The 15,850-nt window shown below is 40.5% G+C and overlaps 1 protein-coding gene across 1 annotated transcript; it reads left to right on the plus strand.

Annotated features, from left to right (window-relative positions):
* Positions 1 to 742: 742 nt before the first annotated feature.
* Positions 743 to 15,163, plus strand: arih2 (ariadne homolog 2 (Drosophila)). Its single transcript, XM_046871883.1, is given in 16 exon segments — positions 743 to 896; positions 2,961 to 3,412; positions 4,939 to 5,006; positions 5,115 to 5,187; positions 7,623 to 7,764; positions 8,016 to 8,137; positions 9,515 to 9,539; positions 9,542 to 9,623; positions 9,789 to 9,906; positions 10,059 to 10,109; positions 10,955 to 10,976; positions 11,069 to 11,220; positions 11,621 to 11,764; positions 11,905 to 11,973; positions 12,844 to 12,957; positions 14,502 to 15,163. Coding segments are annotated over 15 exon segments (1,503 nt in total). The 5' UTR covers positions 743 to 896; positions 2,961 to 3,163; the 3' UTR covers positions 14,574 to 15,163.
* The last annotated feature ends 687 nt before the right edge of the window (positions 15,164 to 15,850 follow it).

The following is a 15,850-nucleotide window of genomic DNA, read 5'->3' on the forward strand; positions in this document are numbered from 1 at the left end:
CAGAGCACAGAGGGTTAAGGGCCTTGTGAACCCTCAACCTTCTAAACAGTAAACCAGAGCCTTAACAAATGAGCTACCACTTTTGGACTTATTGTAAATATACAAATGAACATAGAAACAGCTAAGTGGAGTCAAATTCAGTGCTTTGAAATGGTGTTTACATATTTTACTCTAAAGCCTTTGGGTTATTAATCTGAATATTTCAGGTTCAAGGCCCAACAAAAGCAAGCTGCCACTGTTGGGCCCCTGAGCAAGGCCCTTACGACTTTTTTCTCCATCGGTGCTTTCTGACAAGCTTGGATATGTGATTGTACTTTCCTGTAATGCATATGTGACAAAGTATCTTATGTCAATGTATAATTAAGTGCATGCCCCGTGCTCATTCTCGTGCCTGATAATAATTCTAAATGTACCTATGATTGGCAAGAGAGAGTCCTTGGCAGAGATATACCACTTATAAAACAGGCCAGATTTCAATTATAATCCAGACTGAAAGTACAATTTTACAGTGGTATTTTATGAGTTTAACACCTTCCACCTGCTGTGCAGCCTGTTGTTCCTGCCTCAATGAGTTAACACCTCTGCTCAGATCAGTGCAACATTCATCCAATACCTTTTGCTCCAGCTCTCGGGTTGCGCCCTAAATCACTGCCTACCGAACACATAGTGCACCTTATATGAAGCGTAATCCGTGTGATCGTCGCCTCCACGGTGCATCCTCAAGAGTCGGAAGTCATTCAATTGAGACGCAGCCGTTGGATCAACAGGACCCGGAAGTGACGCCACTCACTAAGCCCCCGCTTGTATGTTGGTGTGTGCATCAGCTCCAGAAGCGCTTCCATCGCCTGGGTGTATTTTCCTGCAGCAGAAGTCGAGCGATTCCGTGTGGCATTTCGGTAGGTGAAATAAAATCGGCGTGTTTTGTCGCAAAAGGCATTTCCCCCTCCTCACGTGTTTGACACGTGAGAGTTCGGGGGAGATTGAGATTAAAAAGGGGCCTTGTTTACATGCCAGTCCGGGGGTTGTAGTGCGCTCTGGCGGCGGCTGCTCGCTTCCACCGGGGGAGGAAATGATCTCCGGTGTGACTCCGGACTCAGAAAATGTAAATAAAACAGTGTATATGTGCATATCCGGACGTATTGAAGTTAGTTTTGGTAAAACATGATGGTGTGTTCACAGCTCAGTCTCCTGCGTATACAGTGCGATAGCTAAAACATGCTAAGCTAGCTCTGAGGTTAGCGAGCAGCGCAGCGTCCGCGATTAGAAACAAATCCAGCTACCGAGTCCGGGTCTGACGGAGTCCCGTGTCTCCCCGCCCTACCAGACTGAAACTAATCCCCAAGTAGGCATTTTGCGTTATTATGTGTGTCACCGTGTGCCCTAGTTATTAATAGCAGTGCGGGAATGTACAGCGAGTTGTTTTTCGGATCTGGAAAAAAAACTTGAGCTGGATGGGGTGAGAGTCTACATTTCGGATCGAGCTCCTGGCTCTGATTCAGTAGCGGAGTTTGTGACTGGGGTCACAGCTGTACACCGGGACATGAACAAACTCTGGCAGCGATCACATCAACTAACTTGCCCTGATCTTTCCTCTGATCTCGTTCCCTATCTCAGGTTTGAGCCGTTAAACCGCAGCGGAAAGCCATTCACTCTTTGGTCTTTGTCCATTTCGACCATCTGTGCTCACCTGAGCAGCACGAGTGAAAAAAAACATCAGATGGCAGGAAGCCAACGAACTCCAAAACAATTCAGTTCCAAAACACTCACACTTTGACCTCAAAGTGTGAACTAGCCAAGGCCAATGATTCTGTAGATAAGAGACAAAAAAAAACACAGGCCGTGACCAGGAGATGCAGGTTACTGATCCAGAGCGATAAACACAGAGGGCTGGATGAGCACCAGATGTGACTCAAATCCTTCATGATTCACTTAAACATTTTTCTTATTCATTGGTACAGTGGCATCGTTGTGCACATTTATCATTCAGCCCAACTACAACATAGTATCCAGACCCGGGTTCTTGGATCCACCAGCGTTGGGAGGCATCTCCCGATCTCATCTGTGCATTGTTCAGTTTTGGTTGATTCGAACCTTGGTGTGTTTGCCCTCTAGGTCATTAAGGCATGCGAGAACACTGCAAAACACATTCAAGTGCGGACCAAAATAACCGATCTGAGACCCGGTCCAAGCCAGGTGCTCTCAGTATACTTCCAAGTGCACTCGGACGATTCAGTTACAAGGATAAATGGATTTGACTCTCGACCAGACTGACTGCAGGAGCGACCCAAACATGCCGGCTGTTCTGGGTCACGACGTTACTTCGCATAAATATTTTGCTGAAATGTGACGTTTTCTAGATATCTTCTGTAGACAGATTAGCACATTGGTCCTGGGGGAACTTCATCTCGTTTCAATGTGGGTTAAAAAAGAAATGGGTTGATTTGACCGGATAAATTACACAAATATAGGATTAGAGCTATTTTATATAATTAGCATATTTTATTATTATAGGGTGATTTGTATTATTTCTGCACACACTCGGTAAAGCTTTATCTTTCTCATGGCAATATTTATATAATTCATTTAAATACTCCTCAACCAGGATTTTCCTCTTTTTGTCCTCTGTATACACTAAACAGAAGTGTATTTTTCACTCTGATTTGCACTCACCAAACAAAAAGAATTGAACATGGAAGTGCCAGCATTGTGTTTTGGTTGAGAAAAGGCCAACAAAATAAAAAATCTCAAGCCAAAAGCTCCGCTGTGGTAAAAACTGACTCTGGCGGATGCTAGGAAATGATTAACACAAATCAGCTATAGTGTCCAACTGTCCATTTTTCAGGGCGTAACTGCAGTGCACGATGAAGCCTTCAGTGCTTTATGGAATACACCTGCTTTAAATTGTTTAATGAAAACATAATAACCGGTGACTGATCATTTCCTCGATTGTGTCTTTTTAGTGTTTCTCTCAGCTCGTCCCCATTTCTGGATTCCTCATGAGTGACGGGGAGTGCGACTTTTTCTGCTTCTTCCGCTGCTGCTGAGTTCGGCACGGCCCCCTTGGATACGCGGTCCAGTCTGGGGCAGACAGCGGCAGCACCGAGGGCCGCTTGCTGGTGGAGAGCGGCGTTTGAGACGGCATACGGATAAGCCCCAGAAGGCTATGTCTGTGGACATGAGCAGCCAAGCGTCCGACAGTAACGAGGAAGATTTCGAAGAGGAGGACAATGAGGGCGCGGAAGAGGAAGATCAAGGCGATATGGCTTATTATTATGAAGGCGTGGCGGGCGACGTGGAGCAAGCGGAACCCGACACTTTCGATCCGGAAGAGTACCAGTTCACGTGTCTGACTTATAGAGAAAGCCAGAGACTGCTGACCGAGGAAGTCAATCACGTGTCCACCTCACTAAAGGTTTGTATATATGATGTGTGTGTGTGGTTTCCATCTGAACGATGCCTCGTTTGTGAAATGGGACAGAACAGACAAACGCTCAAAGTTGTTCAGACAGTACTGTTTTTGTTTTTCCCCAATGCAAACAATTTCTCAGTACTTTCTCAGTAGGTCTGATTTGAGACTCGTCTGTGAGTGCGATTAAAGCGAGCTGCTTTGATAATAATTCATTTTAATATGGTTGTCTATCTATCTTAATGTGTCTAAATATACTATTTATATATAAATATACCACTTTTTTTTTTTTTTTAGGAAAACGTTAATATGGCTATAGACTGTACCACTTTTTTTTATTGCTGTTTAAAAATAAAGCACCGGATTCCATTAGTCCATTAAAGTATCATTTATTTATTTCCCCCAACACGCTTCAGCCCTGCGGGTGGGCAGAACTGACTCACTGAACGGTCTGATGTAAAACACACTGAGAGGAAACCCTGCTGCGTCCACGTATGTGTGTGAGAGAGTACCGAGAGAAAAGGCTGTTTGTAGTTCTGCATATTTAAACGTGACCTGGCACTGGCGTGACCGTGTGGGCTGTACAGCTGCTTCTCCTGAACCCACAAGAGGCTTCATCAGGTTTAAATCTTCCTCTGGTAGCATGCAGGGAGATGCTTCCTGAAGTCAGCAAGCCAGGCTTTTACGGAGGCTACATTAGTGCGAGCTTGCCTTCGTTCTGTCTGAGAAATGGCACACGAGCGCTTGGGAAAGAGATGTTTGTATCAGGGATGTAACTTATCACAAGGTAATATGTTGCATTGCGGCCACAATAGGGAGAACGAGGTCTTGTCAATTTTCGGATTGTGTAATGTGTTTATTTGTAAGTGGATTTTTTTTTTCTTTTCATTTCTGTCTGTTTTCCCGAATGCAGTATACAACACTGTATAAAGTTCGGCATCGCAGACTCGCTCCTATCACATTAGAGTTCTACAATCCTTCAGAATTTGGTCTGTCGAGCACGTGTCCTTTACAGGCAAATAATTAACATGCGATTGTCGAGGTGTCAGCGATCTGTGATGCAGATGATGTTTAAGCCAGTAGGGTTTAAGACTATTTGCGTCCCAGGTTTTTTCCCCATAGCAGACAATTTCCCTGGAATGGTTATAATAAAACTACTGGCTGAATATTATCTGGTAAACCTTCTAAGCAATCTGACTGGCTTTCTTACTGTTTCACTGACAAACACCCGAACGTCTTCTTGACCTCTAGACTTCACCGCAATCAGCATGCGCAATCTAAAGTCCAGTGTTTTTCAGGATGAACTTTTCCTTCGTATGTAGCAAAAGCGTAATCGCCACACACGAGCATCGTGTCTCGTTTTAGCGTACTAATACAAGTATTGAAAAATCTGATCATGCAAATCTCACTCAAGTTGTTTGATTGTGTTATTAAAATATTTCTAGCACAATCCACGAATTCATTCTTCAGTCGAAGTAAATCAGTGGTATATTTTTTTTATTAAATTTTTTTTCCTCTCTGTATTTCCCTAGGTATCACCAGCTGTAGCCAAACTGGTCCTTGTACATTTCCACTGGCAAGTGTCCCAAATACTAGACAGGTAAGACAACAACCGGCACACAAACATCCGTGAATAAACGCTTACCAGGTTTACAAAACAAACAAAGAAGGGGAAGAGCTGATTGCGTTTTCTCTGTGTGTGTTATAGGTACAAGTCCAACTCGTCTCAGTTGCTATGTGAGGCCCAGGTTCAGCCCATATCCACCTGTCGATCTCTCACTGTACGTATCTGCTGGTGGTGGTGGTGGTAATGTTTTTGTTGTTTGTTATTTAGGTTTGCTTCAGTGTTGTATAAATAAGTCTCACTAGAGCTTGTATGGCATATCTAGTTGGGAAGTTATTTGGCAGCCCAATTGTACCATAACTCTTTCCACTAGTTCGGCATGTACAGTAGTTCTGGTTTCAGCACTAGCATATCAGTGGGTGTTTTTTCTACATATAAACAACACCACCGCTGCTGGAAAAACTCAGTCACCAATTTATAGCTAAACTAAAACATGCATTCAGTTTGGCTCTTTTGAAGGCATTTCTGCTTACCTGACACTGTTTGTTCGAGGCGGTATAAAAAAGTTTTGAGACCGGTGGTGCTAACTGGTTCTATTCCGACCACGTGCGTTACCACGTCTGCGATGGCATCACGGACAACAAGTTAGAACAAAGAGCAAACAAGAAAATCTGCATCAAACTGGGCAAATCTGCCACACAGACGTTTGACACAACACGCGCTTGACATAACGGCGGTGCTGCAATGAGTCGTACGAGGTGTTTTGAATGGCACATGCTCTTCAAGAGCGGAAGAACGACCTTCAACGAATTCAACCCCCGTAAATGTCAAAACCATCAGGCAACTTGTGCATGGTGATCGCCGGAGAACAAGCCACATGATCTTACATCCGGACCCACCTTACTCGCCAGATTTGGCTTCTGCAGGCTTCACCTTCTTCCCAAAGATGAAGATCCAGCTCAAAGGTCTCCGTTTTGACACTATTACTGAGAGCCATCGTTCAAGTTTAAGTTCAAGTTTATTTCTATAGCACTTTTCCACAACGGACATTGTCTCAAAGCAGCTTTACAGAACTTAAGAATTAAAGTGAACAAGTGTATTTATCCCTGATGAGCAGCCATGGCGACTGTGGCAAGGAAAAACTCCTGTAGATGAATGAGGAAGAAAACTAGAGAGAAACTCAAAAGGGGAACCTTTCCTCATTTAGGTGATATCAAGAGTGTGATTATAGTCATTAAACAATACAGAACAGTTGAGAGTGAGAACAACATGAGTACCGGAGAGTGTGATTGAGTACTGTCCTTTCTGCAGTCTTATATAGTCAGATTACTTTGTGGAACCAGGAGCTACTGAGCAACTCAACATTTGATATCACCATAGATCCAGCACCGACTCCGCCATGCCACAACCTTTACATCGTCACTTGCAGTAGGTGCTTTACACACTTCGAAAAGATGATTTCCAGGACACATTCCAGAAGTGGCAGGAACGCTGGGAGTGCTGTATTATAGTGCAGGGGGACCTTTTTAAAGGTGATAGTGTGTAAACATAGATAAATGAAGTACTAGTATTAGGCTAGTCTCAAATCTTTTCAATACCAACTTGTATTGTTGTTTACACAAGTGTGGGATTTGTGCAGTGTTTCAGAACCTCGCCTACCAAATCACACAGGCATATTACAGTAATTTTGAAATGTTCGCATGTGCATCGCTTTGCATTATGAATGTGCTGGTGGATGCTTGTTTTAGCAGAAGATGGGAATCCGTATATCAATAAAAATACAATATTTATGAACAGTGGAGTAGTTTGTTAGGGTGCTTGGTAATAGCTGAAATGAAAATCACTCTTCTGTTCCATATTGAAATCACAAATATTCTATACAGACAAAAGTTTGTGGACACCTGACCGTAATATACGTATGTGCTTCTTAAAAGCCACATTCCACATTCAGTCCCCATTTCCTGTCATAATTAACTTCCACACTCCTGGGAAGATGTTCCCCTAGATTTTGGAGTGTGCGTGTGGAGATTTGTGCTATTTCAGCCACATGGGTGTTAGTAAAGTCAGGTTTCTGATGTAGGGTGAGGAGACCTGGGGTTGCATTTAGTGTTTTAATTCATCCTAAAGTCAGACCTCTAGAGCAGGACACTCAAGATCTTCCACTCCAACCCATAAAACCATATGTTCATGGAGTTGGCTTTCTGCACAGGGGAGTTGCCATGGTGGAACAGGTTTGAGGTCCTTCAAGTGAAGGAAAATTTTATACCACATATGCTTGGAAAAGATAAATGTCTCAATACTTTTGTCAGTACAGTGTATTTTTTTTTTTTTTTTTACATTAATTCAATCCAATCAACTTCATAAAGTGGACCTAAGCCATGTTAATAGATTGTGGGGGTTTTATTTCTGTGTGTTTAGAGGACTTTAGTTGAAAGATCTGAACAGTGGTCTGTGATCACAGTAAAATAAAAATAAATCAGTGGGAATTTCACATTATATTCTTTTCTATTCTATTCTTTTGTACTCGGACCAATGCAAAGTTATTTAGCTAATTAAAGCTCACAAGTAACTAAAGCTGATTATGATGAATTAATAAAGCTACAGTGTGTTTTGGTTAATACCGTTAATTCCATGTGTGTCCCGTGTGTGTAGGCCGTGGCGTCGTTGCAGTGCGGTGTGTGTCTGCAGTTTGTACGGAGAGATGCGCTGCTCTCTCTACCGTGTCAGCACTCCTTCTGCAAATCCTGCTGGGAGCAGCACTGCACCGTGCTGGTCAAAGATGGCATAGGAGTGGGTAAGTACACCCACACATATCTACATGGACGATGTGATCAGGAGTTGTTGAAGTGAGCGACATTCTGCTTTTATTCCTCTCATTATTCCTGCTTGACTCTGAAAAGTGAAAAAAGGCGAGCTCTTTATCTGGTTTCTCTTCCTTGTTACAGATCTGATTTTATTGTAAACACTTTTTATAGCATTTAAATATATTACTGCTTGAACTCAGCAAATATTTTTAAATCCACCCATGTATGTGTGTACTTTTAGGGATCTCTTGCATGGCTCAGGATTGTGCTCTTCAGATGCCAGAGGATTTCGTCTTGCCACTGCTGCCCAATGATGAACTAAAGGACAAATACAGACGCTACCTCTTCAGGGACTACGTAGAGGTAGTGTGTGTGTTTTTTGCATGATAAGTTTAACGTAATACAGACTATCAAGAGCTGACGGACTAGGATGGAAATGACCATCATAATTTTCGAAAACAACATATCGCATAAACAAGTAACTAAATAATTCAAACATGCCAGCATTTAATTCTGTATTTGCTGCATCCATTCAGCACAGATCAATACAGGAGGACAAGTCACCATGTGTTTAATCAAAAACGCAAACAAAAATAAAGTTCATGATACCTGCACTAATTACCAGTTACCTAAAAACACACCATTGTTTCACGTGTGCATTACATTTACAGGGACAATGTCATTCATGTAGCAATAAACAGCATCAGTTTATAATCTGAAGTTACACACACATCTTGTACAGCAACATTTAATTTGTTAAATAACAATCGTTTGCTGTGTAGTAATCAGCATCGCACTGGTATGCAGGAAAAAACTTGCACTCAAAACCATTCCAACTGGCTGTTTTGGAGCGGAGGGTTTTTTAACACGTTATACGTATTGCTTATGTTCTTGGGCCATAGGCAGGTAAGAAAACGTGTCCATATCATGCTCTTTGAGCTCATTTCCGGAAGCTGGGTGTGGTTATTTATTTATTTATTTATTTATTTATTTTCCTTTATTAAAATCGTGCAAATAAAATTAGAATTTGCTGCTCGAGCCATTTGTGTGCATTTATTTCTTTATTATATGCACAACATTTTGGCATTATAACATTATGACCAGTGAAGTGAATAACACTGATTATCTCATCATCATGGCACCTGTTAGTGGGTGGGATTTATTAGCAGCAAGTAAACATTTGGTCCTTAATGTTGATAGACCGGGTTGCAGTGGTCAGTATCTATCAAAAGTGTTCCAAGGAAGGAACAGTGGTGAACCGGTGACAGGGTCATAAAGGTGCCGTGGGCAGCGCAGGCTGGTCTGTGTGTTCTGATCCAACAGATGAACTCCTGTAGCTCAAACGAAAGAAGTGAATGCTGTTAATGCTCAATGGGTCAGAACTGTTTTGGCAGCAAAAGCGGAACCAACACAATATTAGGCAGGTGGTCATATTGTTATGCCTAATTATTGATCATAATGTTATGCCTGGTCAGTGTATATTGTTTTGTTGTATTCAAAAGGTATCAAACTTGCTGTTTTGCTTTAGGTGGTAACTCTGCTATATGATGTCTATTACGATTCATGAGATATTAAACTTTTAGTAGACCTGACCATGGAAAGACCCTGCCCTCCATCCCCAGCAGGATTCAAATGCTGAATCTCCCAATGTTAGCGTTTATAATAATTGTACTTCTAAAGTAGCAGGTTTAAATGATAAAGAAAATCTTTTGATATCAGTTTTTCTGTGTCTTTCTACAGAGTCACTTCCAGCTGCAGTTGTGTCCCGTGCAGACTGTCCCATAGTCATTAAGGTGCAAGAGCCTCGAGCTCGGAGAGTTCAGTGCAGTCGTTGCGATGAAGTCTTCTGGTAAATAAAAACGTTCTTGTTTGAAGAGACAACAAGCAGTCAGTCAGCCTTAAATTCACGCTACATTTAACACGTGGAGATTTGGACGTTAACACCATAACGGCCACCTCATTAATGGTGGCTTCTTATAGGCGCTGTATGTGTTCTTTCTGTTTTTTTCCATAGTTTTAAGTGCAGGCAGATGTACCACGCCCCCACAGATTGCGCTACCATTCGCAAATGGCTCACCAAATGCGCAGACGATTCAGAGACTGCCAACTACATCAGCGCGCACACTAAAGACGTGAGTGTTATTGGCAACATCTGAACACATGCGGGTTCACCTAGATATACACACTTTAACATTATTGTGAAGCAAGACAATGCATGGAAGCTGCCAATGATTTTGTTATTGATTGTTTTTTTTTTTTTTTTTTTACTCCTATTGAATCGTAGTGTCCTAAGTGCAATATCTGCATTGAGAAAAATGGCGGCTGCAACCACATGGTGAGTAGTGTGCTTCATTCACTCCTGCACCTTCATGGCCATGAGAGCACACTATCTAGAGATAATACTTTCTGCTTCCTTTCAGCTCTAATATGACATTAATTATTCTCATTAGAGCGTCGACCGGCTATGATTTTTTCTGTGTGTTCCGCACCATTGGCTATAGTCGGAATAATCAGCTTTTTTCCAGATGATTCCGCATGTCAAATCGGCAGCGGAGCTCATTGGATAGAAAGAGAGCTCTGATTGGCTGTTCAGAGTAGCAAATAAGCGCACGAGGAAAAAATTGTAGCTGACGAAAGCAAACAGCGACGGGGTAAAGAGGAAACGCACAGACACTTGTCATTCTTGATTCGTCTTTGCAACTCAGCAGAAACGTTTGAAAAAAAGTTACACAAATGCGTTAGTAATAATCGCAGCAGGTGGAAACGCTGCATGCTTTATATATTCACAGTTCAAGCTTCTCCCGTTTCCGTTTGGATGCCGAATACAGATTGCTGCCACCTGCTGGCATGCGAAAATTCAATCAGTCTAACTCTAATGCTAATTCTATTATTAGGCCCGGCACGGTACATTCGCAGATCGGTCTCATTTAAAGAGAATGTTCAACAGTTTACTTGACTCCATCACATTTAAATCCACTGTTCAGAAAATGATCATGGTTCATGGTTCATGGTTTTCTATATGCTCCTCATATTAACTGATTGTCAAGAGGCAAATTTAGATTTGTTTTATTTTTATATTAAGTGTTGTTTATAAGGTTCCTGAAAGAGTTTTCCCCTCTCTCCCCCCCTTCCCTCTCTATCTCTTTCTCTGTCTCTCTCTCTCTCTCTCTCTCTATGTAGCAATGCTCCAAGTGTAAACACGGTAAGCGCCTAGCTGCTGCACATGTAAGATTACCTAATCAAATTTAAACATGCTGTAGTTTGTGTTTGAATTAAAGCCATGTATGTGTGTAGATTTCTGCTGGATGTGTTTGGGAGATTGGAAGACTCACGGCAGCGAGTATTACGAGTGCAGTCGCTACAAAGAGAATCCAGACATCGTCAACCAGAGTCAACAGGCGCAGGCTAGAGAGGCCCTGAAAAAATACCTCTTCTACTTTGAGAGGGTACAGCACGTGCATACCTGAACACAAGCGCTTCACAGAAGCCGTAAACAACTCCTAGTTAACTTGGGTCACTAGGGTAGTGACTTCTTGGATGTGAAAATGACATAATTTTTATGATCTTCACAAAAGAAATTACTGTTTATTTCACTGTTATTACATACATGCGCTGATTGTTTTAGTTATGAATTACATAAAAAATTGAATCTTTCCTGAGTGTGAATTAAGAGTTTTTACTTGGAGCTGATTTTTAAGAGATCTGGTGTTTTTTTCCATGAACACAAATGCTAATGCTGTTAAGTGGTCTTAGGTAAACAACAAAAGTGTGTGTGTGTGTGTGTGTGTGTGTGTGTGTGTGTGTGTGTGTGTGTGTGTGTGTGTGTGTGTGTGTGTGTGTGTTTAGTGGGAGAACCACAATAAGAGTTTGCAGCTGGAGGCTCAGACGTACCAGCGCATTCAGGAGAAAATTCATGAGAGGGTCATGAATAACCTGGGTACCTGGATTGACTGGCAGTACATGCAAAATGCTGCCAAGCTGCTTGCCAAGGTAGATAAACATATTGCTGTTCACTCTGTAAGGTCCACACGGAACAAAGATCCCCTATGGCACCCCTATTTTGTTTCTAATGATATGCTATAGCATTACGCTTTATTTTAATGATTAGTATTTGTTTTATCCCTCCTTAGTGTCGATACACACTGCAGTATACCTACCCCTACGCCTATTACATGGAGTCTGGCCCCCGCAAAAAACTGGTGAGTGGCATTACCAAGAGGAACATGGGAATATTTATACACATCTGTTTAGGGCACATATTTATAGGATTTATTTATTTATTTATTGAAAATATTTCATTTTGAGTGTCATTTATTTATTTTTGTGTTAATAGCAGAAATCACTATTAACTAGGCCAGCAACTAACGATTATCTTCATAGAGTTTAACTATCTTTTATAGAGTCTAACTATTATCTTTCTAGAGTTTACATATTATCTTTCTAGAGTTTACAACAGAGTTAAACTATCTTTCTAGAGTTTAACTGTTGTCTTTCTAGAGTTCAACTATTATCTTTCCAGCGCTTTAACCATTTGTTTCTAGAGTTCAACCATTCTTTCCAGAGTTTAACTATTGCCTCTCTAGAGTTTAACTATTGCCTCTCTAGAGTGTGCCAGTGTCTTTCTAGAGTTTAGCTATTGCCTTTCTTGAGTGTGCCAATGTCCTTCTAGAATTTAACTAGTCTTTCTAGAGTTTAACCATTCTCTCTAGAGTTAAACTGTTGTCTTTCTAGAGTTTAACTATCTTATACCCGGTTGGCCCAATTGCCTGTGTATCTTTCATCATGCAAACCCGTAACTTGAGCAGCCCAAATAATCGATAACGCATTCATTGACAACGAATTATTATATTATTATATAATGGATTATTATCAATTTTATTGATTAGTTGTAGCCCTACTATTAACTATTGAATAATTTCATATATAGTTGTTTACTAGTGGCTATTGTACTGTCATAATTTTGAGCTGTTTTTGTGTGTGTGTGTGTGTGTGTGTGTGTGTGTGTGTGTGTGTGTGTGTGTGTGTGTGTGTGTGTGTGTGTGTGTGTGTTTTTGTGTTTGTATATGCAGTTTGAGTACCAGCAGGCACAGTTGGAAGCGGAGATCGAGAACCTGTCATGGAAGGTGGAGAGGGCAGACAGTTATGAGAGGGTAGAGGGAGAGCTCAATGCCACTGATAGAGGGGTGAGAACACACAGGACACTTGTTACTTGTTTTGTTGTTAGATTGTGTGTCCTAACACACTCTTGCGTTAGCAAATTAAATGTAAAGCTGCGTTGTGAAAAGCGCTATAGAAATAAACTCGGAAACCTGAAATTCAAGCGGTAACTCCTCGCTCTGTGCATTGCAAAGCTCAAACCCTTATTCTAACCATTATCTAAATTATTCTCATTTTACAACACCTGGGCAATAACTTTTAATACGCATTTGGATAATACAGTCTGAATATAAAGGAGTATGTGGCAATAATCCAGTGGCCACAATAATAAACATTTTATATTATAGGTTTAATTTTCTGCTGCATTATTATAAACACTAAACTTTCTTAACTTGGATGTGCGATAGCTGTTTTTTTTTTTTTTTTTTACATAATTCAGATACAAAATATTCATAGCTTTAAACAACACTTAACTTCCGGTAATCCTACTTAATGCACCTTTAGCTGAGTGTGTTTCTCTTTTTCATCTAGACACAGTTGTTGTAATTTCGAATCTTGTTATGCCCATAGATAAATATATTAGGATTTCTTATGGACTTATTTTGACTTCTACACAAAAAACAAAACAAGCACTGTTTAATAAATGTATACTTATTATTAGCATTTGTATAGGAGATTAAAATGTTTAGGTTAAATGAAAGGTTTAATTACACTAGAAACAAAATTATTGGGACACCAACCATATATGGTTTTCCCCAAACGGTTACCACAAAATTGGAGGCACACACTTGTATATAAGATGCCTTTGCATGCGGGAGCATTACATTTTCCCTTCACTTGATTTAGGAGATGCACAAAGTAAGCTTCATGAAGATATAGTTTATGTGGGTTGGTTAAAAAAAGTGCCTACAAATCTTATGATCAGGTGTCCACAAGCTTTTATTCATACATTGTTTATGAATGGTTCCTTAATGTACAGATGATATGGTTTGTCAACTATTTTGGATGCTGCTTTTATAGGCTAGCATTACATTAATTAGGTGTTTTTGCCTGATGCAAACTTGCATGACATATGTGAAATTATACATCTAAAATGTTTATTTTCTTTCAAAATATGTAGTATCATAAATATGATTGCATTAATTATATTAATAAAATCGAATTATAAATAATAAATCGGGCACCATGCGCTGTCTGTGCAGCACACAGTCGCGCATAAATACAGCATGTGGTGTCAGTGATTTGCCTCTAGAGGCCGCTCTTGTGATGGTATCTGACCACCTCAGCTGTTCCAGCAATGAGCGCTACCCGAAAAAACTATCGTAATGGAGTTTTGATGATAGCAGATAATTTTAGCAATCAACCAATGAATGGGTCGACCTAAGCATTACAACATACACTTTTAAGCCCATTGGTAGAAAGTTCTGGCCCTTGTTGCAAAGCTCAGTACACACTGTTGTTGTTGTGTAAATAGATTTTGGCACTTAGCATTTGTGTTCTATTGTTTTATTGATGCTTAGAAGCTGTGTGCTGTTGTGTTGCTCAAAAGTTTTTATTTTTTATTTCATAGGATTTGGAAAATCAGATGCACATTGCTGAACAGAAGAGACGCACACTGCTGAAGGACTTTCATGACACCTGAACATCCGTCCGACATGCATTATATCTCTCTTCTGTCATTCTCGTCATCCTGTCCATCTGTCCCTCGATCCAAAGATCCCTTCATCTCCCCATCCTTCACTTTTGTTTCTTTCGTGCTGTTTCTCATCTGCCACAATTTCTCTAACTCACACATTCAGCCATCTATCCTGTATTCTCTCCTGTGTGCTCTCTTTCTGTCCCCATTTTTTCTTAGCTCCAGTGTTTCAGAATAGCACGATTGTATCCTGATTTTACCCCCCACCCCTTTTTTTTTGTTTTTGTTTACGTCTTCATATCAGCTCACAAGACACGTGCACACTCGAGAGTTTAAAACACTCCTGAATCATGGACTAACTGCTGCTCTTCCAGTTGATTTTTTTTCCCCGTAATCACTTTTTGATCCTTTTTTTTTTTTTTCCTTTGTCTTCTTTTTTTCGCTTCTCACTGAGTTGATTTATTTTTCTTTTCTGAAAGATGGCTGTTGATAGTTAGCTCATTTAAAAAAAAAAACAAACAATGAAACATGCTGTAATTTTCAACGGTTGTACATTAATAACGAAATAGTTACTGAGAGAAGGTTTTTAAACCAGATATTGAGTCCTGTGTATTTGTTCTGTACACAAACATCACGCTTTTAACATTCGTGTTCATCGTCTAAATCTTCTGGAGCGGGTTAAATGTGTCTTTTGCCTCGCATCCACTTTCACATGCTCACTTGCTTGTTTGGCATGTGTACCCTCACAGACCAAATATAGCCAAGCCTGTGAGCCTGAGATAAAATTAACCTTATGGGATGGCCCATGCACACGTGCACACCAAAAGATAGGGGACGTCTAGATCCACCCAACACCACATCGCTGAGGACTGACTGTGTTCTGAAAATCATCTTGATAATGTAACATTTGAAGTTTAAGAAATTAAAAAATGAAATTTGACATGGCATTCAGAGATTTCAGAGCAGAGAAAAATTTTGGAGGCTCATTGTTATTGTATTACTCCTGTTTTAAACTAAAGTCCTCTGTAAAACACTATAGGATTTCATTTCTTAAGGGTTTGATTCTCAATACCGCTGACCGCTGAAACGACAATATTTTATTGTTCTACTAAATCTACTTATTTTTATAGTTCCCATTCATAAAGCAACAGTCTGAAATTTGATTATAGTACAGAATCCGCATTAATGCAATACCATACTCCTACGTTTTTTTCCCCCATATATATATGTTTGACCTCTATTAATTCAAGGCTGATGAAATATCAGTGAATTACTTTTAGAAA

This window comes from Silurus meridionalis, chromosome 17 (genome assembly GCF_014805685.1).
Source record: "Silurus meridionalis isolate SWU-2019-XX chromosome 17, ASM1480568v1, whole genome shotgun sequence".
Taxonomy (NCBI): domain Eukaryota; kingdom Metazoa; phylum Chordata; class Actinopteri; order Siluriformes; family Siluridae; genus Silurus; species Silurus meridionalis.